The following is a 26,129-nucleotide window of genomic DNA, read 5'->3' as shown; positions in this document are numbered from 1 at the left end:
AGACCAATCTTTGGAAGGTGTATTACCTAATTAGAATGGGGCGGCCAATGTCGAAGCCAGACCTGGAGGACCTTCACACTGAAGGGGCTCCCATTACAGAACACAAGCGGCAGAATCCTGAGCTTCCACGGGCTTGCCATCAGCATCAGGCGTCGGCCGCAGCTGGGTCTGCCGGGGAATGAACCAGACATCGTCGTGCCCATTTTTTTGTGTTCTGCTCTCACGCTTGAAATATCACTGAACATATTTTGCAAATATAGGTAGGGTATTGGGTCCCAATTGTCTGTTCCATTTGGAAGGATGCAGCTTGTGTGCCTTTCGTTGTTGATATGAAGTCCAGGGTCAAGAGGCAGACAATCGTGCCAATCTCGCTGATCCCTTATTGGCCATGTCGGTGCCGATGTTATCGCTCTGCACAGACGTGGAGCTAATGGCTCAAGAGGGCGTCAAAATCCATGGCTGCTACCTCCGTTGACAGCCTTTTGCACACTGGATCAATTGAGAGCAATGTACTAGCAAGAGCAAGTGAAGGAACATAGTTGGTGTGCTGATGGTTGAGTGAGGATGCCGCACTGTGCTGCCCAAGTGAAGGAGCGGAAGGAGAGATGGGGACGAGAAGGACCGGAGGGGAACCGAACTCCTGGTGCTCAAGTGACGAAGTGGCCGGAGTCGGAGAGATAGGGAAGCCCGAGCCTCCGGAGTGGAGCCAAGGGGTGGTCGCTAGGGTCACCGTTCGTGGAGACCTGGAGCGCGGCGCGGTGGCGCAGGCAAGCAGACGGTGGTGACCGAGGAGCGGGAGGCTACCGCGGCGAGGTCGAGGCCGGAGACGGTGCGCTCGCATCATGTTCCGTCTCAGTGGAGAACCCGGAGATGCGGTCGCTGAGTGCGGAGACGGCAGACTGCGGGAGAAACGGCGCAACGACGGTAACAGCGGCGCGGCGCGGAAGGACTCGAGGCCGGTGGAAGGGGGTGGGGCGCGCTGGGCTAAATGCCGGTCGATTGAGCGTCACGGCGACCAGGTGCTCCCGGTGGTGGCATCATGGCGACCAGGCGGTCCCGGTGGTGGTAGCGGTGTGGCCGGAGATGCTCAGACGAAGGCTACCGACGGCGGTAGCCATGGCTCGACGGCGATGGGTCGACGGGGACAGCAGCGGCCGGTGATGATTGTGGTAATTCTCAGCCCCATGAGGTGCAGCCTGCTGGCGGCGCCGGTCTTCACTGTGGTGGGACACGGAGCCGGAGTTGGTGCGGTCGCCGGGGTGAAATGGCGAGTGAAGCGAACGGGGTTGTAACTTGTAGCCCGGTGGCGAACTTCAAAGGTGGAGGGAGTCGATCGGGGTTTGAACCCTCGGTCTCGTAGCCTTTAATGAAGGTCTCGGAGAAGGGATCCGGTGTTAAAAATGGAGAGAGAAGAAGTGGCTGGCGGTCGAGTGAAGAAGTGGGAGGCGAGGGAATGGAGAGAGAAGCAGTGAGGCTGGCGGCCGAGGCTTAAAGCAGGGGAACCGCAGGGGCGGCCATGGCGGCCTTGCTCGCCGGTGAGGGGAGCCCGGCACGGCGACACGCGGTCGGTCGGAAGCGTGCCGACTCGGCCGTTGGTCACAGCAGTAGTGCGCCCCCACCCCACCCACCCACGCGGCGCGCACGTCCACCCAGGCAACCCCCCCTTTGGGCACGGGGATCCTTCAACCAAATCGACTCGCCTCCTCCTCCTCCTCCTCTTCCCCACCGCCACTTCACGCACGCGCACCGCCCGCCTCCCCAAATCTCTCCAGCTCTCTCTCACTCTCTCTCTCGCGCGCGCGCGCTGCCGATCCCGAATCAGTCGCCCCCGGAACCCTAGCCCCACCGGCCGCCGCATCCCCGGCTCGATTAGATAAGTGAGGCACCGATCGCGGCGGTCCCCGATGATCCTCGGGGCCCCTCCGGCGGCGGAGGAGGCATGAGCCGACGGGGACTCGCCGGAGCCGCCCGCCATGGACGCCGCCGCGCGACCGGCCATCGTCATCGACAACGGCACAGGGTAACCCCGATCCTTTCCTCCCTCTCTCGCTCGCCTTCTCTGACCTGGTAGTCGCTGGTGCTAGTACTGCTCTATTGGTGCGCGATCCCCGCTTATGCTCTAGTTAGGATTCTAGCTGGTGTGCGCACGCGATTGATTGTTGAAATGGGTGGGCGTGGCTGGGTATATGGTAAGACTGGAGGCATTGATTAGGTTAGTGGCACTTCCTTAATAGTGATGGTCCTGTTCCATTGGTTACACTGCACAACAACATCACAAAAACGAGGAACACGAACTGCATGACACTGGTATATGATAAGGGAAACAGCTGAGGTTGGCTTCTTGATTGGGAGGGAACATCTCAGAGTTATAGGCTTGAATAGGGATGGCTTCTGTTTTTCCCATTCAAAATTGTTAAAGCATGCCTAGTCTGATCGAGTTGTATGGTAGGTATTGTGCTTGTACCGTGGATTCTACAGTGGCTTTTCCTCTTATGGTATGTAGAGAGGGGACATCAGTTACTAGCTTCCAGAAAGTTAAGTTGTGACTAATATATCTTGAATGCTGGGTTTATGAGCTTCCCATGGGCATCGTTGTTCAATCTGTTTTATTTGAAAGAGATGTGCTGTTACTCATATTTCCTAATTTGCAAGTTTTTAAATCCAAACAGTATTCAGGCCTTTTATACTATGATTTGTCTGGTTCATTGTTGAAACTACTGGCTTAAAAGTTTGAAATTGGCACATTTGGCTATATGATTTCTTTGCTTCTGCAAACAAAACAGCACCTACTTCTTTCTACTTTATATCTATTATGTTGCAGAACCGCTATAGATTTATCACCACTATTACACTGTCAACTGTCAAAAAGTAATATGGTATGTCTTACCTGATTCCACATCTAAACAGATCATGAAAACTAAGAATGTAAGTCACAGGAACAATTCCTAAAATAATAACAGACAGAAAATGAATCTTCCTAGGATGTAAACAATTTTTCATTAAATCTGGATTGCTTTGATTTCTCTACAATTGCTTGACTCTGTACTGCTTCCACTTTTTTTTTTTCTGAGATTACCAGGTCCACATTTTTTTACTACGATTCTCACCATTTTTTTCTTACAAGATTCGTATGTTCTTATGTTTAGGTATAGCAAACTTGGATTTTCTGGTAACTCTGAACCGTCTTTCACCATCCCTACTGTAGTAGCTGTGAATGAATCTTTTCTAGACCAGTCAGAGCTGTTGCATAGTGCGAACTGGATAGCACAGTATAATGCAGGTGTCATGGCTGATCTTGATTTTTTTATTGGAGATGAAGCTCTATCGCGTTTTAGGTCTAGTGGGCTGTACAGTTTAAAAAGTCCAATTCATCATGGTCAGGTATGTATATACATTTCCGTCTAGTAATATTGTCCTTTATTTGTGTGTTAGGACCTATGCCTTATCATTTAAGTTTATTTATTTATTGCAGGTTGATGACTGGGATACAATGGAGAGATTTTGGCAGCAATGCATGTTCAATTATCTACGGTGTAATCCCGAAGAACACTATTTCCTTCTTACAGATAGTCCTGTCAGTACACCTGAAAGTCGTGAATGTACAGGAGAAATAATGTTTGAGACCTTCAATGTCCCTGGTCTATATATTTCTGTTCAATCTATCCTCAGTCTTTCTGCTGGATACGCCTACCTGAAAAGTCTTTCTGATGAGAATTCGGATTCTACGGTAGGTTTTGAAAATACCTCATTCTGTGCTTTTGTTTGATCAAGTATGATGTTGCTTATTACCTCATGGACTGCATCCTGTTGATTGACAAGCATTACCTTTGTTGAAAATTGTTGAAGATGGCAAATGTAAACTTGCTGTAAGGATCACTTGCCCCCATTAAGATAGGCTCCCCTTTTACATTAGATTTGTTCTTTTGAATCATTGTGTGTCTTAAAGGTTCATTTTTGTGTCATAGCTTCCATATATATTTGTTGTTTGTCAAACCTAGAACTTCGATTTCCATTTGGAACTTTGTTTTGTTATTCCTGATGCATACAGGTAGAGAAATGAGCACAGATTACAAAGGGTTTCAAGAGCGAAGACAAGCATAGTCATAATATCCGAAATTATTTTGGGGGCCACCTGAAGAATGAGTTATGTAAATATTTAGCAGTATTGATTATTTGTCTAAGACATTGCTGCTCATATCTCACAGGCAAATTTCACTATGAGTACACATTAGTTTGTATCTCATCAGTAGCTGGGGCTTCTGATTGTGATGCTTGGTGGATATAATTTTGTTTTTATGTTCTTTTGACAAAAGTATACCAAGGAACATGCGAAATGTATGTATCCATGAAACCACATACTTTATGACTATTTAAGTGTTTCTCTAGGATAGATCAGCATTGATAGGATAGAATTATTTAAATGCCATTGTTGACTGAGCAATCTGATTGAAGTAGACATTTGTAGTTACTAGCAATCACTGTTTGGTATTCAATCTTCTTGTCCCTCTTCATTTGATACCCTTATATTCTCTGGTAGAGCACATTACTTCTTGTTAACTTTGACCAATATGTTTTGTCAGTCCGATATGACAGGTGTCGTAGTTGATATTGGGGATGGAGCTCCACACATTGTGCCAGTTGTAAATGGCTATGTAATTGGGAGTAGCATAAAATCTTTTCCTTTTTCCGGAAGTGACGTAACTCAGTTTGTTTTGCAGCTTTTACAGGTATTTCATCTTCTCCACATTTTCTTGCGGTTACGTTAAGGTTTGGAAGTTCTCATATTGTCTGTCAATAGGGCTGTATCTATCGCCGGTATCATGCTATTAAATCAAAAGGTGTATTTTAGCATTATTCTAAATTGCAGCTCTTTCTGTTGTGTTGAGGTAAATTTTTTGCCAAGGAGATATTAGTGGATAATAATGTTTCTATGGTTGCTTTGCTCAAACCAAATGTAACCATTGAGTTTTAGGTATGCCAACAGCAAGTATTGTCATGTGAGAATATTGACCTGGATTGTTCGGTAACATTGATTATTAGATAAGACTGCAGGTTGGTGAACATCGGTGGGAATGATGCATATCAAGTGAAATGATATATTGGATAGCTTTTGGAAGCCTCCAAATTATTGATGTTAATGCATGGACCCTAGATATGTTTTGCTGAATTGCTTAATTCTTAATGCTAATTTTTTGTTTTCCGTACAGAGACGCGTTAGCGAATCAACATAGCTCATGCTAAGTTATGTTGTTGGTTATGTTACATTAATCCATTAACATAGTTGATGAGAATAACTTGAAAATGTTAGCATTCCTTATGTCAGGAAATCTGAGGTTTCGACCCTCCTCAGTGTTTTTGCTCGCAGATCATACATTATCACTAGAAACTCATTGAGTGAACATGTGGTCTGATGAAATCGGGCTACTTGTTATTTGGATTATTCTTCTAGAATAAATTGTATGGTATGCTATTCATGAATGCGTACCTAGTATTTGAATGGCATCCTATCCTTGATTGTTATTGTATGATTGAAAGAAAAAACTATACATAATGGAAATTCGCTTGTTGCCATAGCTAGTCATCTGGTGAGAAACTACATTTGACTGCTGAATCACTGTGAACACAAGTCATATTTGCAGTTAGTGTTGTACTGTTACTTTGGGTTATCTGAGATTAGTCCTTTATGCTCTCAATAATTACTTGTGGTCCATTCTGTAAAAGTTTGTGAAGCTTGATGGATTTCTCAGGTGCATGGATGCTGTTCTGCTGTTGTAAGTATATTATATTAGAAATGCTGTTAATGATTAGTGTCATCTGGCGGTTTTGCAGGAAAGAGGTGAGCTTCTGCCACCTGAGGATTCTTTAGATATAGCTCGTAGGGTGAAAGAAATGTATTGCTATACTTCTTCAGACATTGTCAAGGTATTGCGTTGGTTGGAGTTAATGGATGAAAAATGTTTTTGTCATTGTATTGTCCAGTGATTTTCACAACTAAATCATTCAATGAATGTTGAAGTCTCCCTAATGAAGTCAAATTTATATGTAAAACCTGTTCCCTGTGCAAGAACTACTCTTGACCTTTTGGAGGATTAAGTTTAAATACTATTTTATGTTTGTTTGGTTGCTTAACAATGACTGTGCAAATACCTTTTGGTCTTCAGCTTCTCACTATGTGAACTAATTTATGTCTTTTTTCCTTTATATCTGTTGACAAGTATGATATGATGTTATTCTTTAAATTCTGCCAGCAAGAGGCCATGCCAAGAATCTATGTTAAACAAAGAGAAATATTTTAGACTCATATGCATGTCCATTACAATTTCAGGAGTTCAAGAAGCATGACAAGAAGCCTGATAAGTACATCAAACAGTGGTCCGCTATTAAACCAAAGACTGGGGTCCCGTATACAATTGACATTGGATATGAGCGCTTTCTTGGACCAGAGGTTTGTTCGTATTCCTGCCATCAAATTTTCGTGGAGTTCTTTTCCCCCCCAGAAAACTCCTCCGAACTGATATGATATTATGGTCAACAATCATCCTTTTAGTTACAAGTACGCTGTGTGCTAAGCACATGATGAATTTCTCATAGCTTTTGATCTTTACTTTACTCTTAAAGATATTGCATGTATTGTCAGTGCATTGAGAGTTCAGACAGAACATTTGTGTTGACTTATGGTTGCTGTAGAATAAGAACGAGAAGATAAGCTTTGTGAAGACATCATACCGGTTTCTTGTGAGCCTCCTTTCTGTTAATTATGTATTAAAGGAGATGATTGACAATGTGAATGGCCACAAAAGCCTAGATTCAAGAAAATATACAAACTTCACTGAATGGCCATTTCGTGCTGTACCGACTCTTGCGCTGCGGCCATATCAATGGAGTTCATGGGAACACGTGTCAAGGACTGCCATTCATATGATTGAAGTACTATTTGTTAGTGAAATATGTTGGTTCTATGAATTGTAGTCATTTACATTATCATAATGAACTAAAGCTACATATTAGAATGGAACATGTATGGCCAATTGAAAGGAAACGTGGGGTTCCAACAGAAGAATTAGTGAGTTTGATGGTTCACATTTATGAAATTATGTTGAATTGCTAAATTGTTATCACCAGGGGTGAAACCAATGAGTGACCTTGTACGTTTAGAATTGAATATAACAAAGTCTTAAGTACTTATAGAAGCATCTTCTGACTGGCATACATATTTGCCACAATTTGGGAAGTTAGATCACGATTTCCTTGGCTCATCAACAAAATTGAAAGACTTGCCATTATTCTCCGGAACTGCCTTTACCCTTCGGCAATATCTTGCTTTGTTACCTCTTGTATGAATCTTGGTCTGTACCTCCAATAAAAACTGTATGAATCATTTTTTACGCTGTCAAGTGATATCCATTGTATAAGCTTTTGAAGTAGTTCAGAATTAATCCATGACATGGTTTATCATTTGCCGTGATGGGTTACGAAATTTGCATTAAAAAATGGACATTATGATTTATGAAATATATCTCTAAAAGTTTGGTAGGTGCTATTAAGTTTAAGTTTATTTTCCAGTAAGCTTATTTGTGTTGGTATTTAATTTTTTCCCGTTAGAGTAAACTTTTAACAATTTACAATTGACACAAAAAGAAGAGAAATCGGAATCAAGTGTGATTCTTTAATCATCTACCATTAAATGCAGATCTTCTTCAATCCTGAAATTTACTCTGCCGACTTCTCCACTCCTTTACCTGAACTGATTGATAACTGTGTTCAATCTGCACCAATTGACACAAGGAGAGCTTTGTATAAGGTGCTTTCTTTGAACTCTGCAGAGACATCTAAGAATAAGATGATATATGTAAATGTTGTGATATTTTATGAATTTTTTACTTTTTGCAGAATATAGTATTATCTGGTGGATCTACCATGTTTAAAGACTTCCACAAGAGACTCCAAAATGATATAAAGAAGATAGTAGATGATCGTGTTGCTACAACTAGCGCCCGTCATCGTGTGGAAGTAAGAGTAAGTAGAGATGCTTGATTCTCAAGTTCACATGTGAATAATTGAACCGTTCCATTTTAATGTCAAACTGTTGTACTCGATAGTCTGCATGTGAATAATTTTAAGTGTTTCATACTTTCATTTGACCTTTTTATATTTTCTTTTGTCAGCCTGTTGAAGTCAACGTGGTCGCCCATCCTATACAGAGTTACGCAGTTTGGTTTGGGGGTTCAATAGCTGCATCTAACCCTGAATTTTATGAGGTAACTGCCACTTGACATTCTTGACTCTTGAGGTCTCAGCAAACATGAATGAATCAAAAACTGTGCACATATTTCTGCTATGTGCACTATTATTTGCCGATGAAATGTGACAATATAATTGCACGTCATGAGTTCATATCACTATAAGCAGTGTTATTACTGGGTTCTGAATTCAACCATATTTCCGTTCAACATGAATTCTAGATACGAATGGAACCTTAAGTGTTTCCCTTTTCTTATTCAGTATTGCCACACAAAGGAAGAATACGAGGAACATGGAGCAAGCATCTGCAGAACAAGCCCAGTTTTCAAAGGCATGTACTGAATTTTCTACACATCCAATCTTCTAGTAGGAGGTCATTTAGGTTTCTCCAAATAGAATATAGTCAATTTTGATTCTTTGTGGCCCATGGCAACCATTATCGGGCCATCCTGACTAGATTGGTAGCGCTGTTTGTAGTTGTCTGTTCTGTATCGCTTGTGTATAGCCAACAATTTGGTTCCTGTTCGAGGTGCATGATTGTAGCCAAAACCTTGGACAGTTGGGAAGAAATATTTGCCTTTCTTTTCATTAGTTTGTCCAGACAGATTATGAAACTCTTGTTAATAAGGAGTCAGGCTAAATTTAGGACTGTGTCCAGGACACTATATACAAATTGTTCGTTGATGATCTTGAACTGTGGCAAAGCATCTTATTTTCAATGAAAAAGTATGGTGAGACAGCTAAGAAGAAAAAAAATCCAGGACCCTGATGAATGGTACCCCAGGGGAATTTTGATGAATGCAATGAAAAGGTATATTGTAAAGAGGGCCAATTGATCGAATGGCACATCCTGTTAGATCTGTGTATTAGCATTTCATAATCCACTCGGTTATTGGCAAAAAAGGTTTAAAATTCATTGAGGTATATCATATTAGTTTTAGTATAGTACATACATTGCGTATGTACACAAAAGAAAAGAAAAGAATAGAAGCCCATACCACTTTACATGGAGGATGCTGGCTTTTCCCGCCAAAAACTGTACACGACACAACCTAGCCTGCAGCCTAGAGCACACCGATCAAGTGTCTGGAGTTGCATGATGCTGATGCGCGTATGATTTGAGCCTCGGAAAAACCAATTTTGACGCCATTGCTACCAGTTTCTGCCACTGGCATGGAAACCCTCACAGAATGGTAGGCTGATAAAAACCAAATTTATCAGCCTGGAACATCATCCTCTCCTAATTGAGCCTGACTGTCTGAATTGGTGCATCTCCATCATGGGAACCCGATGTAACTGTGTACAAGTGTCTTGGCCGGTATCACAACGGTCTTGCTAAGCACGAAGAGCACAAGAGTTAACTCGAGCATCAGAATGGTGTTTAGGAATGTTCGGTCGACGATCCAGCCAAATATCGTGATGCCTCCTGGATTCGCAAGCAGGTACAGCACTGAAATGGAGCAGAGAAGAAACAAATTAAGCATGGGCATGGTTGGGGAGAAAAGATGGTTACATCTGGTGTGCGTACTGCTAACACAGGCAATATGTAAACAAAGCCATATAGAGTGCTGCTCTTCAAACTGTTACATCGAACAACTGAAGAAAGATTAAGCGATGCAGACTCAAAAGGAAGCTTTGGATTACTTACCAAGTGATTCTCTCTTGTGGTATGACGATATGTACGAAACCAATTGAGCTGCGCCATGAGAATTGCCATGTAGCGAGGCAGTATCCAGAGACTCCAGATCACTCTCGGAATAATCTCTCAAAAAAAGATGTGCTGGGAAGGGCACAAGGTTCCCAGAGCTGTTTGGGGTGGCGGCATACGTAGAGTCAGTAGAGCATGTTGCCAATGCATGCCATCGACTAGCTAATGAAGCAATGTTTTGAGCTCTGTGAGAAATTTTAGCAGCAGCATGTAAACAAAGGACGAGACCAACAACTTGAACAACTGAAGACACCTGCAGTATAGAAGAAATATGTCCATGATCTGATTTTCCAACGAATGACAAAAAGGGCAAGTCAATGCAAATGCATGAGATACTCACAGCTATGTCACCGCCATTGGTGAAATTGATCGGCCCGTTATAGGTTGTTGTCTTGAAAAGAATGGCGAACTGGCTTGCTGTAACAGAAAGGAAGAGGAGCAAGAGGAACATGCGGAACCGGTGACTGATTTTGGAGAGATTATGCCGGAGCTGCAGGTGCTCTTTCAAGTAGACTAGAGGATCCGCATCTTGCTCTAGAAGTTTGCCGTAGTCATCAAAGTGGATTACTTGCAGATTGCACACCAAGTTGAAAAGCATGCAGGAGGACAATATGATTGTTGTCAAATACATCCATGACATGATGGACGCAAATAACACAAGACATGATCTCCAAATTGACTCCTGGAAGATGTGGGAAAAACGGCAGAATTCTCGGGTGACCTTCACAACAAAGCACGGCGATATCCACCACATAAGCGTGCGGAAGAAATCCTGTGATAGGGGGTTGCGACACTTATCAACAGAAGATTGGCATACCAAAACTCTTAGCATGATGAGTAATGAACGTATGATACGATGGTTGTCATCCTAAACATGACATATTTTAATTTAAATTACCACTAGAAATAAAGCACGAGGCAACTCAGGAAGGGCAAGAACAATTCACACAGACCATAGATATGGGTAGGATATGGACATGCTTTTTTACCCTTCAACTGCCAAGAACAACTCCTCCGAATGTACAAAAAAGGAACATACTTCGGCATGAACACCATTTTTAACCAAATATTCCTGTAGACTAGCAAGAACTTAGAGGTATCATCAATAACTAAATGAAATATGTCTATATGCTTCGGTCGATTCCCTCCAAAAAGACATGACAGAAATCCAACAAAAAATGCAAGTGAGTTCACCAGAGCACAAATCTTTGATCAGCCCCTAATCGGCATTTACGTGTAAACAGTAAACAAAGACAAATAGACATGTCGGCACAAACACAACCTTGAGTATCACACGCATATGAGCTCCACTCACATGGTGACATAAGGAGTCACATGCAAACACATAGATAACTGAAAGAATAAGTCAACTTCGATTCGTCCTTCAGTAAGGACAAAGCCAATAATCCAAGGCGCCACAGGCAAGGATCCAGACATGAGGTTCCAGTAGAATATGCTAGAGACTGCAACATGCAAACTTCCTAGACAAACTGACAACAATAGCCTAAAAATTCTACCAGTCTCCATCAAACTTGCACAATGCAAATCAATCAAATGCATGTGAATTCACTACATCCTCTTTCAGTTGCACCATTCGCGCTAAATTTGGACCAAATAGCACAGTCGCATCTACTCGTCTACTAGCAGAGCAGTATCAAACTAGCCGAGAAGCTGTGCTGGAAAAAGCAACCATTTTTTAGCAACTGCTCGCTACCTATTCGAATTAAATGCCTCCTTCTCAATTTACAATTTTGTTTTTTATGAAACCATTCAATTTACAAATTCGAAGCAGAGTTGCGAGGGATCAACACAAGATTACGTGGATAGGAGGCCAGCGAGACATCACCTGGATCTTGGCGACGTACTCCTTCTGGAATCGGATCCGCATGCCGAGCTCCGGGTCGACGAAGAGGAACTTGCGGATGCCGTACATGGCCATCTTCCTCGACACGCAGGCGAGCGCGACGGCGGCCGCGGCCGCCTGCGACAGCAGCACGCACATCTCGAACACCTCCACCTCGAAGTCGTCGCACCGCCTCCCGAGGCCGCGGCACGGGGAGAGCGTCACGGCCGCGGCCGGCAGCGCAAGGCCCACCACGGCAAGCGCGGACGCCGCGGTGGCAACCCCGAGCGTCGTGGACGCAGCCAGACCCGCCGCGGAGAGGAACGCCTCCAGCCTCCGGAGCCACCGCGCCAGCGGCGCGTCCGCGTTGGCGGAGGACTGCAGCAGCGGCGACGAGATCGCCGTGTGGTTCTGATTCTCCGCCGGAGCCGGAGAAGGCGGAGGAGGACGAGGTGGAGGGGGAGGAGGAGGAGCAGGCATCGGCGGCGGCGCTCCGGCGAGGCGGTCGCCGGAGGCCATGCGGGCGGGCGGGAATCGGTCAGGCTCGCCGGAGGGGCAAAAGCGTAAATAGCGGCGGTTGGGAGGGTCGACTGGTCGGGACAAGGAGGTGGGCCTTTTAAGACTCGCGATCTTGCAGGGCCCACCAAAACCACCTTTATGTGGGTCCCACGTGTCAGTGACTCTGGTGGTAGAGTGGTCAAGGCGTCGAGGGATTTGTGCTTGCTTAGGCCTTGAGCGCGCGAGATTTGTCTCGTGATGCGTGCGACGGAGAGGAAGGTAACGACACGTGGCACGATCGCAGGTTGGTGTCGGCGACGTGGCGGCTGGTACCTGCGTCGATTTCGGTGGAAGCTTTTGTGCAAAAAAAATAATAAAAAGGAAGGGAGGAGACTGGAGAGCATGCGTGTGACGGCTGGCAGAAGAATCCACATGGTTTGCTGAGGTGTGGAACCCCGGGGGCAGGTGCAAAGTGAAAGCAAAATCTACTTGAAAGTCACGGAACATATTGTTTCCGAAAAGGATATGGATTATATTAAAGTAATAACAGGAAATGAAAAGGATATGAATTGCTATTGAAAAAGATGTTGGAGATGTACTAAATTACATAAACATATGCGACAATTCTCATCTTCAAGTCTAATATGTATCTCCACCGCCCCACGGTCTCATTGAACAACCGTGAAAGCATGTGGAGACGAAGAACACCGAGGAAGAAACATAGAAAATCTACCAAAACAAAACAAAAGGACTCCACATCTTGGAACGTTGCAAGGGATGTGGCATGAGCGCGGCCTCACGCGACCAACTCCGGCACGCGCAAGAGTCTAGGAGCGAGCATCGGCCACCCTCTTCGTTTATCTGGCAGATTAGCAAGCCGAGATCGGAGCCGAGGCCACCAATTGAACCATTAACCACTTAGAAAAAGAAGCACTCAAACCAAGAGAATAAACTCCATCGAACATGTTTGCAATTAGGTCAAGTAAAATATATCTTGCTAGATCTTCCCTTAAAAACTCCCTTAAGTTGTTGCTACTATGGATGAAGAGATAGAAGAAGCAAAGGTACTCAAGCACACCTGTCACCATAGGAAAACCAAACCCTAACCTTAGTAGATCTAAACTATTCGAACGTGTTATTTAAGTATTAAACTATCCTAACACTACTGGACCAGGAAAGAAAATGGGTCCCCTTCCCTCTCGCCGTTGGCGAGGATGCAGGAGGTGGAAGAGGAGGAGGACCAAAGGGCATGACAACAGTGGAGCTTTCGCGCGAGGTCAGTTGCATGTGAAAGATTAATAACCCTAGCATTGGATCAATATAATTTTGATGATTAATATCAACAGAGTCAATAGGACTAACATGGTTTGTTAGTATATAATGTTTAGTCTCATGGATGCTATATGATGAACATGATGTTCCAAATATCTCAAATGGATCAATATCAAGATAAAAAAAACTCATAAAAATATAAGGTTCTATTGTTTAAACATGTGATTATAGTATTGAGAGCATCACTTGTGTAGATAGATTTATTTTCTTTGGTTGTACTATAAATAGGGGTTTGAATTTAGTATCTTGATCTAATATCTTTACATTAGTTACCTAAGTAGATGATACACACTAGATTTAACTAGCTCTAATAGACTATAGGAAGACCCAAAACATCAAGAAGTGAAGCCAGAAAGATCATAACTTGAGTTGGATTGAATTGGATAAAGTCTCCTCTAAAAAATAGGTCATCGTATCATATGTTGAGGTTACCGTAACACACGATGAGTCAAGACATAAGGCGTCATAAGTTTTTCAAGGTCATCGTACCATACAGTGAGGTATTGACATGCCACAATAGTTAAATTTCTAAGCGTTGGAAGGAGGCCATCGTATCATATGATGATAGTCACTGTATCATACGGTAGGGGCTACCATACCATAGATGACAAGAGTTTTTACAGCTCGAGCTCCAACAACTAATTTTTGGACTTGGGACAATAAATATTCCACCCTTGGCCATTTGAGGTTGCTGAAACTCTAGGGAAGACACACTCATCTTGAAGAGTTTCATTGCTACTTTTGAGTTGAAGTTGAAGATAAAAATAATTAGCATAAGATGAAGATCTTGATTAATGCTAGCTTATGCATATTGTGCATCTAGCTAGGTGATTAGCCTAGAGTTGAATCAAGTGAGTGATTCACACTTGTTACTCTCAGTGTTTGCCTCCACCTAGACGGTTTGACGGCAGTGAGCATCCAGCTGCTCCTAGTAAGAGGCCCACCGAAGGGTGGGGAGCTCTAATGGCTAGAATTGTGAAATTATCCGACCGAGGAGCTTGACCCTTGCGAGAGGCTCCAATGTGGACTAGTGGTGAGAAGAAACTCACTGATACCCAGAAAAAAAATCATCATGCCGAGTTTGTATTCTCTAACTCATTTACATTCCTCACTTTTTTGTTGCACTGTTTTATCTTCCGTATTTATCTTTCCTAGAATTGTATGTGTAGTTGGTAGGATTGAAACCTAGGGTGCAAAATTTTGTTACGATAGGGTAGCCACGCTAAATAATCATATAACACATTTAGATTGAAATTAATTTAGATTTATCTTGTTGAATTAAATTAAATAATTTTAAAATTCTTAATTCACCACTCCTCCTAAGACATCTCGGGTCCTTAAGCGTGAGCCCCTTAGTTAGGGGACATCCTTGAAGAAACATATGGAAGGTTTTAGTTTTTGCTATGGAGAATTATACTGAATGATGAGATGCGTAATTACAACCAATTTCGGTTACTTACGCTAGCTAGCGAACAACCAGTACACTTCTTTTTCGATTACATGAAAGACACCCGCACGTTCAACATACACTCACCTCATTTACTGGAAATAAGCAGCATGTACTGTTTGTCTTTTGTCTGCAGATGCAGCCCCAGTATAGTATCGGCCTCCCAGAGCTAATTAAAACAATTGCAACATCTATGCCAGCTTATGAGGACACAAGTAACCTCTAGATGATAAAACAAAGTCAGAGCACCAAATCTCTGTTTAGCTGGCATCCAGACTGCTGCAAGTCTGGAAAGTATGGCTATTTCACAAACTAGTTTTTGCCCTGATCCATGTCGTCATGTATTTCTTGCGTGTAGAGTCTGGTGTCAAAGGTGATCATATACAGAAACGGTAGCGAATTAGCACGTCGCCATCCGACACGTTTGATTGGTCACGTCAAGATGGGACGCTCGGCCTCAAAAAAATGTCAGTACAAAAACGGAGCAGCATCACCCACCCAGAGCCATGTACACAAACGGCTCACCACACACCGCCGCCGGTGTGGCTCGACGGCGACGACCAAAAGTGTAGCCTACAGTTCAGGGAAACATTCATTACCCAGGCTGGTGCATGATACCATGATTACGATGTTGCTTAGTTTTGTTAGGGGGGCTCCTACATGAGAAGATCATTGTCCAGTCATAGTCTGTCTAATCCATTTGTCAAAGAAGAAAAATTTCTCTCTCTAGTTCTCCTTGTACTATAAAAACACACAATTCTAAAAAAAAGAAACATGTTGTGGGGCTCATCTGTCATAGACAATCCATACACAAAACTTTTCGTCGGCCTAGGAGTGTTCATGAAAACTTTTTTTTAAAAAAAGGTGCATTTGCGGCCGGAGTTGGTGACCGTGCAGCTTGCCTAGCCGCGACAGCGACGGCACATCGCCGGCCGTCCATCCGCAACCGCCTGATCGACAGTTTAGGGTGCGGAAAGCTTAAATTTTTTACCAAAGAAGGTGATAAAGCTAGCCTCACGTGATCATATAGTCATTGTTAAGCGTGACAGCGCCCTGCAAACGCAGGTAAGGTTATATGCTAAAGCAAGAAGAGAAATATTGCTTGAGTCACCATCATCCGGCGTGTCATCACCCAACATCAAGCTGGGCTGGATCTGAATAATGAAGAGAAAATGTAAGAAGAATTATCACCATTATCGGATCCAATAATTATTCTAGCAGGAAAACTAATTCTTTCTTTTGGCGTGCAAGGCATATCAGAAGAAAAAAAAATGCAATAATTCTTTCTAGTACTGGGATGGAATATTGGAATTATATTATTGAAGAACATTTCTATTCATAATGACAAATATTGCCATGGTTACAGAACAAGACTATACAAGCAGATAGAGAACCCAGCTGTAACAGATAATTGTCTGATATTGAATCTTGTTTGCAGCAGGCAACAAAACTAAAAAAGAACAGCTAGTGTTTGCTAAATCAACTACAACCGGTATACAACAAGACATTAACGAACTTGGCCAGAGGCATGTTTAGATCAATCTATGAGAACACATTCAAAGCTTAATATAAAAGGCAAAGGAAAAAAACAAAGCCTCAAATAAATTCCATTTCCATCTTGTTTGCAACAGCTAGGAAAAGAATAGATCAGCATATAGTATTTATCCCTTATTCCATTGCTTTTGATTGAATATTTCCAATAAGAATAATCTTTCATTACTATAGAACCTGCCATAGATGGTGGCTCATCACGGTTGTGCAAGACTCTAGCAGTGAAAATGTATCACTGCCGGTTCTTAACCTCCCGCGTCTGAACCATGATGGAGCAGCTAAGAACCGGCACTAATAGTCGGTATAAATGTATCACTGATGATTGCTACGGTATAAAGGTCGATCCCTTCTTCCCCAAGGCCGTCCAGAACAGAGCCGACCGACCTGTCTGCTATTTTTGCCATCCTTGCGTTTGGAGCATTCAAAACTTGGAGGAATCAAGGTGTTCCAAGATTAGTAAGATGATCTATATTTCATATTTAGTTAGATTTACTTGCCAGATTGCCCTATATTTGATGGTTGGTGCTTGTTCCATGGTGATGTATTTTGGAAGGAGGTGGAATTCCAATTGAGCTCTAATTTAGAAAAAGATTACAATTTTGTCATGTGAGATGTATAGAGATAATCTATATTTTATTTGTAGTTAGATTTACTTGCTAGATTGCTCTAGGTTGGAATGTAGGTGGTTGTTCTATGATGATGAATTTTGGAGAGAGGTAGAGATCTAATTAAGATCTAATTAAGGAAAAGTTTGCAATTTTATCATTTTTAGATGTATAAGGATGATCTACATTTCATTTGCAGTTGAATTTACTTGCTAGATTGCTCTAAGTTTGAATGTAGGTGGTTGTTCTCTGGTAATAAATTTTGGAAGGAGCAAGAGCTCCAATTGAGATCTAATTTAGAAAAAGTAGCAATTTTGTCATTGTAGATGTATAGAGATGATTTAAAGAGTAGATTAAAATCACATGTAAATTGATATGGGTTCATACATTAAAATCTAGCTCCAATTTTTTAGTATGTGGATTGAATATATATTTTAAAGTCTTGAATTGAATATTAATCTAATGGATTTCCTCTATTCATTAATCAATGTAGTGAATTTAATACAATTGATAAAATACTGTATTGTAGGGATGACATGTCTACCCACGGGTCGTAATCGGACACGACAGCCTTTGGAAGGCGGGTCCCCCAACCTGGCCCAAGTGTCGGAAGGAGATAGACCCTCAAATAGGGACCAATCAAGATGCAAGATAATTCAATGAATTTGTTCTAGATTTTGAAATGTTTAATGATTATAAGTTATATGAGTTTAATTATAATGATTTGCAGATGGACCGGTCATGGATGTACAATGATTGCGGGCTAGAGTTCTTTAATGGCGTTGAGGCTTTTTTGAGAGCTGTCGCGGCGTACAAGAAGCTAAAAAGGAAGTGTGCCGATCACTATATATGCTGTCCGTGTGTTTATTGCAAGAACGAGAAACAGTTTTCAAACATAAAACAGATTTATGCACACTTGATTCGCATGGGTTTCAAGGCTGGCTATACCCATTGGATTGAGCACGGTGAACTTGAAGAAGTTGTGCATGAAGGGCAACGAACGGTCAAAGAAGACAAAGGCAACGATATGACGGCTAACGAAGACTTCGATATGTTGACATTCGAAGATACTTTTGTCGAGAACGATGGATACGATACTTTTGTTGGCAACAATGAAGACGACATAGAACAAATGTTGCGCGATGGGGAGGGGGACTTCACCAGTGAAAGATAACATCAAAAGTTCCAGCGCATGGTAGAGGACTCTAAAACACCAGTTTACCCGAACTGTAACGATGAGCACAACAAGTTGCATACTGTGCAGACACTGATGCAAATGAAGGCTAGTAATGGTTGGGCCAATAAGGGCTTCAATGAATTGTTAGAATTCTTGAGGAATTGCTTCTAAAAGTGAACGTGTTGCTCGAAAACAAGTACCATGCCAAACAGATTGTTTGCCTGTTGAGATTGGAAGTAGAGAAAATACATACATGTGGAAACGACTACATGTTGTTTCGTGGCGAGAATGTAGACTTACAAGTGTATCGCGTTTGCAATGCACCACGGTACAAACGCAATGATCTTCTTTGCCTCCACCCATCACATAGAGCCGGCCACGCCAAAGCTGAGTAGCTGGTGCATACCTGAAAGATTTTATAAATTAAGATTGCATTTACTTAGTCCTATGTGCCAGCAACAGCTAGAGCAATACAGAATGAAAGCAATGAAGCATCTCGGCAGATTTTAAAACTACCCTTTGACGATAAATAGAGGGCCTTTACAAATACATGAATTCCATGCAGGCCGATATCGCTCATTTCGTAGGTTTAGGCCTTTCACATGACATACTAAACAATTAATTTCCCGACATAATACTACAATTTGATTCTTAGGCATCTAAACTGCTCAAACATTAGCACAATGTAAAATTAGAAACGAAAATTAAAACAAGCAGACGTTTGACATTATAGGTATGTTTGGTAGAACTCCAACTCTAAGAATTCTTGAAGCTAGGTATCCCTAGCTCTAAGAATTCGTGGAGCTGGAGCTAGAGCTACAGTAGGGATGTTTGGCTGAGCCATCTTGTTTCTATTTTAGAATAAAAATAGAGACTCATAATATTTTATTTGAGTCTACAAACTCCAGATCTGAGATGGAGCTGAGGTGGAGCCTTGCCAAACAGAGCCTATGTATTTCTTTGTTAGCATTTTCTTATAGATAGTAACATGAATGGGCAATGCGTATGGAGTAGAACCATACTCTGAACGAATATGTCCATGATTATCTACTGATAAAAGCCAAAAGAATAACATAGAAAACACGTAAGTATCAATGCTATATCTACAAACAGGTTATGGTTAGTAAGCTGAACCATATGTACCTAGGAAGTGGTAAAGGGGGCAATTCACGCTACTCTTTTGTCTTTGTGTCTAACACGAAGTTGCGATTTATAGAGGCACGGCACTGCAGTCATATTGACCGGAAACTGCATAAATGAATGTACATCTGACGCCATTCCTAAATGTGTTAGAAGTGAAGTTGTACACACCCACATGAGAATGGACCTGAAAAGATGAGGAGCAAAAGCAATATCTCAGTAAGGGAGGATATTGTCGAGCTGTCACCATAGTAACATTTGTCGAATAAGAAATGTTTCCTCTTGCTCGCATCAACACATCTAAAGTATGGATCCTACTATTTGAAGTCCTGAACACTATGGGCAGTTTCCAGAAAAGTTGAAACCTAACAGCTAGACATTATCAGTGATGGATGCGCAGGATTCATCTTGCAATAATCTATGCTCCAATTCTATGCTGCACACGAACAATTCAAACCTAACAGCTAAATAAATGAAATTAAGATTAGACAAGTTTGTTTGGCTATATAATGTAATTCAATTCTGAGCATACTTCAATTCTGAGCATTTACCAGCATAAGCTAACTAACACTAACAATTCAACCCTATCAAGACTGAATCGCTGAAAGAGTTGATGAAAACATTGCAAAAAGGAAAGGATTCATAGGAACAACGCGGTTAACTAAGCAAGGGTGAGTTCCTCACATGATCGAGGCTCTCCTACCCGGCGAAGACGTTGAGGAGATCCCCAATCTGCATGGATGCCCCGTCGAGGCGGGGCACGGGTGCCGCGGGCATCTCCTCCCACGCCCAGAGTGGCGCCGACAGGTCGGCATACGTCGCATTCAGGTTTCCCATCTGCGCCACCGCCTTAGCGCGCGCCCTGTTGCTCCCCTTCACTTGCGCTCTCTAGAGAAGAGAAATTTGGTAAGGAACTGGCTTCCGTGCTAAGGCGATGCAGATGCGGTGCGGCATTGGGCGGAGGAGTGGAGGGGTCGGAGGTTACCGTTTCGGAAGAGGAGGGGACGGAGATGCGGCGAGCGAGGGCGAGCGGCACGGCGAGGCGGGGCGGCAGGGGTTTGGAGGCGTGGGGGAGAGGTCCGAGAGGAGGAAGGGAGGATGATGTGGCGGTGGCGGCATGGGCGAAGCTTTTGTGGGAGCCTGGGAGGAGGCACGGATGGTGGGCGGCGTGGGCCCCGACCCACGTGTCTACCCATGGAAATGTTTAATCGCTGGCTGGTTTGAACCTGACTGTAATTGCTCCCTTACTCGTCGCTTTTGATTTTTCACGATCTTCAATGTGTAACTTTGATTATTATATTTTATTAAAATATAATTATAATATCTAAAAAAATATAATATTACGAAAGTATTTCACTACTAAAAAAACTATTTTTCAAGACACATAAGTGGTCTTTTTACAGGCGGTTCATATGAAAATCCGCCTGAGCAGTCTGCGGCGGACTACTGTGGTTTTGGACCGCCTGTAGAAATAAATTTTCATAGGCGGTTGCTTACGTGAACCGCCTGTGGAAATGGGTTGATTTTCACAGGCGGTTCACATAAGGAACCGCTTGTGGAAATAGCTATTTTCACAGGCGGTTGCTTACGTGAACCGCCTGTGAAAATGGGTTGATTTTCACAAGTGGTTCACATAAGGAACCGCCTGTGAAAATAGCCATTTTCACAGGCGGTTGCTTACGTGAACCGCTTGTGGAAATGGGTTGATTTTCACAAGCGGTTCCTTAAGTGAACCGCCTATGAAAATAGCCATTCATTTTCACAGGTGGTTCACTTAAGGAACCGCCTGTGAAAATAAAGGACAGCTTATCTTAAAAAATTCATAACTTTTTCATATGAACTCGGATGAAGACAAAATTTATATGAAAATTGTAGTTCTCGACCAGATCTACAACTTTGTAGTTGAATTTTTTTTGATTTAAATTCATTTAAATATCCAAATAATCAGTTAAAGTTTCACACATAAGTTTCGATTACACATATACTATTGTTATCCCAAGTCCTATTAATATAAGTAAACTCAGAGAAGAAAAATAATACTACCAACTTCAACATCTCCAACAAGATCAACAAGAAGAATAGCAAAGAGCTCACTATCAACAACAAGACTTGGCTTACAGAATTAGTAGTGATAATAACAATAGCATCAAGTGTCATCAAGCGTTAGCACAATCACAAATATTTTTTATTTTTATTTTATTTTTCTCTTATTTTTTCTCACCTCAGTAAGACTAGAATAGGAACTATTGTATATTTCTGCTCAAGTTTGATGTAAGAGGTGATGGCTATCGACACGAACGTACGCTCCAAAAACGGTGCAGAGACTTCCGGGGACGAGAACTCAATCTTCCAAGCCGTTTTTGGCCTCAAAAAGTTGGTCAAACCCGACAGAGTCGGGGAGAAACGGATGTAACTTTTTCTGTAAATATCCGTAGAGTCAAAAAATGTTAAATTCGGAGTCCGTATGCAAAAGTTATACCTGTTTTACCAAAGACGGGATAATTTATAATTTTAAACCGAAGATTTCCACAGACGGTTCACTTAAGAAACTGCCTGTGATAATATATTTTTACAGGCGGTTCCTTAAGTGAACCGCCTGTGGAAATCCTCGGCAGAAAAGGTCAAAATGATAAAATATCCCGTTTCAATCGCAAGTACTTGATAGGTGAGGCGGTAAGGAAGGTCGCGTGCGAGGGGAGATTCCCGGGTTCGATTCTTACCGAACGCAAACGCTAAAAACAGTGTGAAAAAATAGAGAGATGGGTGAGTTCCGATGGCGTGGCAGCGAGGGTTCCTCAGGTTAAAAAAAAAAATCATTTTTTGGAAAAAAATCGTTTTTTTAGAAAAAAAAGTCGATTTGGGGACCGATTTTCACAGGCGGTTCACTTAAGGAACCGCATGTGAAAATCATTTCCACAGGCGGTTCTCTTAAGGAACTGCCTGTGGAAAACGATTTTCACAGGCAGTTCCTTAAGAGAACCGTCTGTGATAAAAGGTTTTCACAGACGGTCTCTTTTGCGCCTGTGAAAATCGTCGATTTTCACAGGCCTTTGATCACAGGCGGATTCGATAAACGCCTGTAAAAACAGATTTTGCCTCTAAAAATAGTTTTTGTAGTAGTGTTTTTCAAGATAAATCTACACGTGTTATTTTTATGTTTTCTAACTAAATATTTTGGAAGCTATTGACGGTCAAAGTTTTAAAAATTTGACTGAATCTTAGTCAAAGTGATAACTATTTATGACTGAAGGGAGTAGTATATTTATTTATTTATTATTATAAAATTAGACCGCTTATTTTCAAAATTTACAAAATTAGATCTTGTCGCATGACCAACCGGCGACAAAACCTCGATTCGCAAATTTGTTGGGCGATATTTGAATAAATCAGGAAAATGCTATGTTCTTTTGCTCTCAACCTTTAAAACACCGTTCAAATAGTTACTAAAAATTCTAAAAAAACATTGGTGGCGTATAGGATGCTATATTCAAGTGCTCTACAAATTTTCAGCTTAAATAATGGATTGTACAACGAGAAGAAAAAAAAGATAAGTTTATGTTTCCCTGAAATTTGTCTTTTTCTTGTTTCTCATGTTACAAGTCATTTGGGCTGCATTTTTGTGGAAAACTTGAAGATACCATACTCTGTACTACCAAATTTTTAGAATTTTTTTACTATGTCGATGGCATTTTGAAGGTTGAGAGCAAAGAAACACAGTATTTACCTGATTTTTGCAAAAAATACCTAGTGGTCAGGTGATTAGCCCTTGTCGCCCATTGGTTGAGCGACGGGGTCTATTTATGTAAGTGTTGGGGATGATCTCTTGCCCCCTTTCGTATGGCAAGTCAAAGTCTACCGGTGGCTAAACACTGATGGGTGTTGCAGTGGTGTTTCAGGAAATGCAGAACGAAGGCCATGGCGGACCTTCGATCGGAGCCCGAAGGTTGGCCTACAACCTCCCCCATCCGTGCAGGCGAAGGCCACGGTGGACCTTCGGTTGAAGCCCGAAAGTATGTCTGCGACCCCTGCCGCCCGCGTAAGTGAAGGCTGCGGCAGGCCTTCGGTCGGAAGCTGAAGGTTGACCGGCGATTCAGCTCATCGGAGCGGGTGAAGGTACTGGCGTGTCTTCGGCCGGAGGCCGAAGGTCGACCCACGGTGCCGGAGGGCAGGAGTGAAGGTCGTGGCGAACCTTCGGTTGGAAGCTAGAGAGGGGCCCTCAGCGCAGCCATGAGACTGGCCGAAGACCACAAATGGACGTCGAGGCCCACTTAACCGCCCAGGGCATAGTTGTAATTATGCAAATGTACTTGATTGTACCATAATGCCCTCGAATATGCCGGGAATGCGGCAGTTGAGAGGGCTAAACTGTAAATCCTAGCATTAGGTAGTTAGGTACGGGCTATAAATAGGACTATACTGTACCTGAAGTGACGGGAGAAATCAAGATTATTTACTCATAACACGTGTCACACCCTGGAGCCTTCGGTTTTCCCCTAGAACGAAGGCCTTCTTTGGTTGGGGTTAGCGGTTCGAACAGTTGGCGCCGTCCGTGGCGATCGAACGGACCCAAGCTATGCCACCCAAAAAGAAGACGAAGCAACTTGGTACATCGTAGACATTGCCGGAGCCTTCGGCTGCAGCTGGAGCTTCGGCCGAAAGGCCCCCTTCGGCGGTACCAGGCTCAAGCAACGCTTCGGCCGGAGGAGCTTCCGGTGAGCACGAACAACACTACGGTGTTGATGCCGCGCCCCCAGGAGACAACAGAGACAGGCACGGAGCGGCCGTCCAGGAAAACGCAGCAGCAGTGTGGGTCATAGAAACTAGCGATCGCGTCCGCTTGGAGGCTTCGGCAGAAGAGCGAGGCAAGGCGCAAGATGAAGAGTGGGAAGACCTGGATGACTTCATAGAATACGAAGACGAAGATGAGACACAGGAGGAAAGAACAGCCAGGCTGGAAGCCAAAGAACTGGAGATGCAGATTGCGCAGAAAAAGCGCATGTTGGATAGCCTGGCGGCAAGTCGAAAAGGCACGGAATATCGCAAGCGAGCAGAGGAAGCCAGGAAAACACTGGAGAAAATGCAAGAAGAGATCGATATGCTGCATCGCGCGGAGGAAACAGCTCGCCACGTGACGCCGTCGAAAATCACAGCACGATCGGCGCAGGACCTTCGGCGACGGTCATGCGCAGGCGATCCAGAGTCTCCACTCTACATTGGCTTGCAGAACCAGCCGTGGCCTTCGGGCTTCAAGATGCCTAGAGTAGTAATGTTCAACGGAGAGTCAGATCCAAGAGAATTTGTAATGAGTTTCGAGGCGGCAGTCGAATTCGCTGGAGGAGACGACGCAACACTGGTGAAGGCCTTTGTTTTGGCTGTAAAAGGGATAGCAAGGTCGTGGTACTCCGTGTTGCCTCCAGGATCCATTTATTCATGGGAGCAACTGCGCAACGCCCTATACAGCAATTTCCAAGGAAATCGGGTAGACAAGATTACCGCAAGCGACCTCTTCGCACTGAAGCAGCAGCCAATAGAGACCTTACAGAGCTATATGCGTCGCTTCGTACACATCCGCTGTCAGGCGAAAGGGCTGAGTGAAGACACAATCATCGATGCCGCCATACAGGGCATCAGAGGGGGACTTCTGGCAGGAAAGCTTACAAGAAAGAGGCTAGGGAGTGTACAAGAGCTGCTTAATAAGATGGAAGAATACGCAAGGTCCGAGCTCGATCACCTTCGGAGGAAGAATGAAATGGTAGCCTCAAAAGCACTAAAAACAAATACATTGGCCAGGGAGGCAGGCACTGGCCACTCCAGAGACGGATTGAGGCATGTGAGAAAAGCCGAAGCATCCGAGTACACAACAAAGCAAAAAGAGGTCAATCAGATAGACTCCGGGCCAGTCGAAGTTGCTCAAGTGATAAGCGAAGGGAAAAGTGGGGCTACTCGAGGAGGCCGAAGTGGCAGAGGCTGAGGCCGAGGAGGTCGAGGTGGATGGGCTCCGCAGGATCCGGCCACGTTCTACTGCGAGTTACATGGCGAAGGCGCCGGTCATAGGACCAAGCAGTGCCCACAGGTCATGGCCATGAAAGAAAGCTTAGCGAAGAAATCCTTCGATCAAGCAAGAACCGCGCACCACGCCACACAGTTCAGGTGCGAAGAAGCATGGGAAAACAATCAGAACCGTAATCCAGGCATAACGTTCGCTAACCAGTGGTGACCAATGCTCGTGCTGGCACAACAATATGTTCCCATAGCCTCAACCCAGCTGGATTAGATGACTGGACAATTGGCCTTCCAAGGGGAGCTACCTCCGCCTCCACCAAGACCAGCGATCGAAGCACCACCGGAGACCAGCAGGTCGGTAAACATAGTGAATCGTGGATACAACGTGGTGTTGGCAATCTTAGGAGGATCCAATCAGGAGACAGAATCGAAGAGGCAGCGAAAAGAATATGTGCGAAGGGTTAACCACGTTGGCGTATGGCCAACTTATGTTCACTCAAGGTGGTCCAATGTGCCCATTACATTCTCACAGGATGACATGAGTGTTCTAGATTACCCACACGGACACCTTCGTGGTTACAGCA

General features: G+C 43.4%; 2 protein-coding genes across 3 annotated transcripts; one reads left to right on the top strand and one right to left on the bottom strand.

The window, feature by feature from the left end:
- The first annotated feature begins 1,340 nt into the window (after positions 1 to 1,340).
- LOC133895866 (actin-related protein 3-like) lies at positions 1,341 to 8,931 on the top strand. Of its 2 annotated transcripts, XM_062336386.1 has the most exons (11): positions 1,341 to 2,020; positions 3,147 to 3,169; positions 3,320 to 3,381; positions 3,473 to 3,727; positions 4,581 to 4,727; positions 5,830 to 5,922; positions 6,326 to 6,445; positions 7,691 to 7,801; positions 7,891 to 8,016; positions 8,166 to 8,258; positions 8,503 to 8,931. In XM_062336386.1, exons 1-11 carry the CDS (start codon positions 1,974 to 1,976, stop codon positions 8,581 to 8,583), a joined length of 1,158 nt encoding a protein of 385 aa, XP_062192370.1. In that variant the 5' UTR covers positions 1,341 to 1,973; the 3' UTR covers positions 8,584 to 8,931. The 2 variants fall into 2 exon arrangements, with proteins under 2 accessions (XP_062192370.1, XP_062192369.1); XM_062336385.1 differs by having other exon boundaries at positions 3,147 to 3,381.
- A 199-nt stretch (positions 8,932 to 9,130) lies between these two features.
- On the bottom strand, positions 9,131 to 12,474 carry LOC133895865 (uncharacterized). The gene is made up of 4 exons (XM_062336384.1): positions 11,796 to 12,474; positions 10,290 to 10,721; positions 9,890 to 10,202; positions 9,131 to 9,691 (listed from the first exon to the last, which is right to left on the bottom strand). The coding sequence occupies exons 1-4, from the start codon at positions 12,309 to 12,311 to the stop codon at positions 9,519 to 9,521; spliced, it is 1,434 nt and encodes a 477-aa protein (XP_062192368.1). The 5' UTR covers positions 12,312 to 12,474; the 3' UTR covers positions 9,131 to 9,518.
- Between the last annotated feature and the right edge of the window lie 13,655 nt (positions 12,475 to 26,129).

Source organism: Phragmites australis, chromosome 16 (assembly GCF_958298935.1).
Source record: "Phragmites australis chromosome 16, lpPhrAust1.1, whole genome shotgun sequence".
NCBI classification, from domain to species: domain Eukaryota; kingdom Viridiplantae; phylum Streptophyta; class Magnoliopsida; order Poales; family Poaceae; genus Phragmites; species Phragmites australis.
This window is presented reverse-complemented; position numbering and strand designations above follow the sequence as displayed.

Bases quoted from the DNA above. Each gene is read 5' to 3' on its own strand.
- LOC133895866 (XM_062336385.1), top strand. From the start codon at position 1,974: ATGGACGCCGCCGCGCGACCGGCCATCGTCATCGACAACGGCACAGG. The intron at 2,021-3,146 runs GTAACCCCGATC...TCTTATGTTTAG, and splicing joins GTCATCGACAACGGCACAGG to GTATAGCAAACTTGGATTTT. The intron at 7,802-7,890 runs GTGCTTTCTTTG...TACTTTTTGCAG, and splicing joins CAAGGAGAGCTTTGTATAAG to AATATAGTATTATCTGGTGG.
- LOC133895865 (XM_062336384.1), bottom strand. From the start codon at position 12,311: ATGGCCTCCGGCGACCGCCTCGCCGGAGCGCCGCCGCCGATGCCTGCT. The intron at 10,722-11,795 runs GTGATGTCTCGC...CCCCTATCACAG, and splicing joins AGTACGTCGCCAAGATCCAG to GATTTCTTCCGCACGCTTAT. The intron at 9,692-9,889 runs GTAAGTAATCCA...GCTCCATTTCAG, and splicing joins CCACAAGAGAGAATCACTTG to TGCTGTACCTGCTTGCGAAT.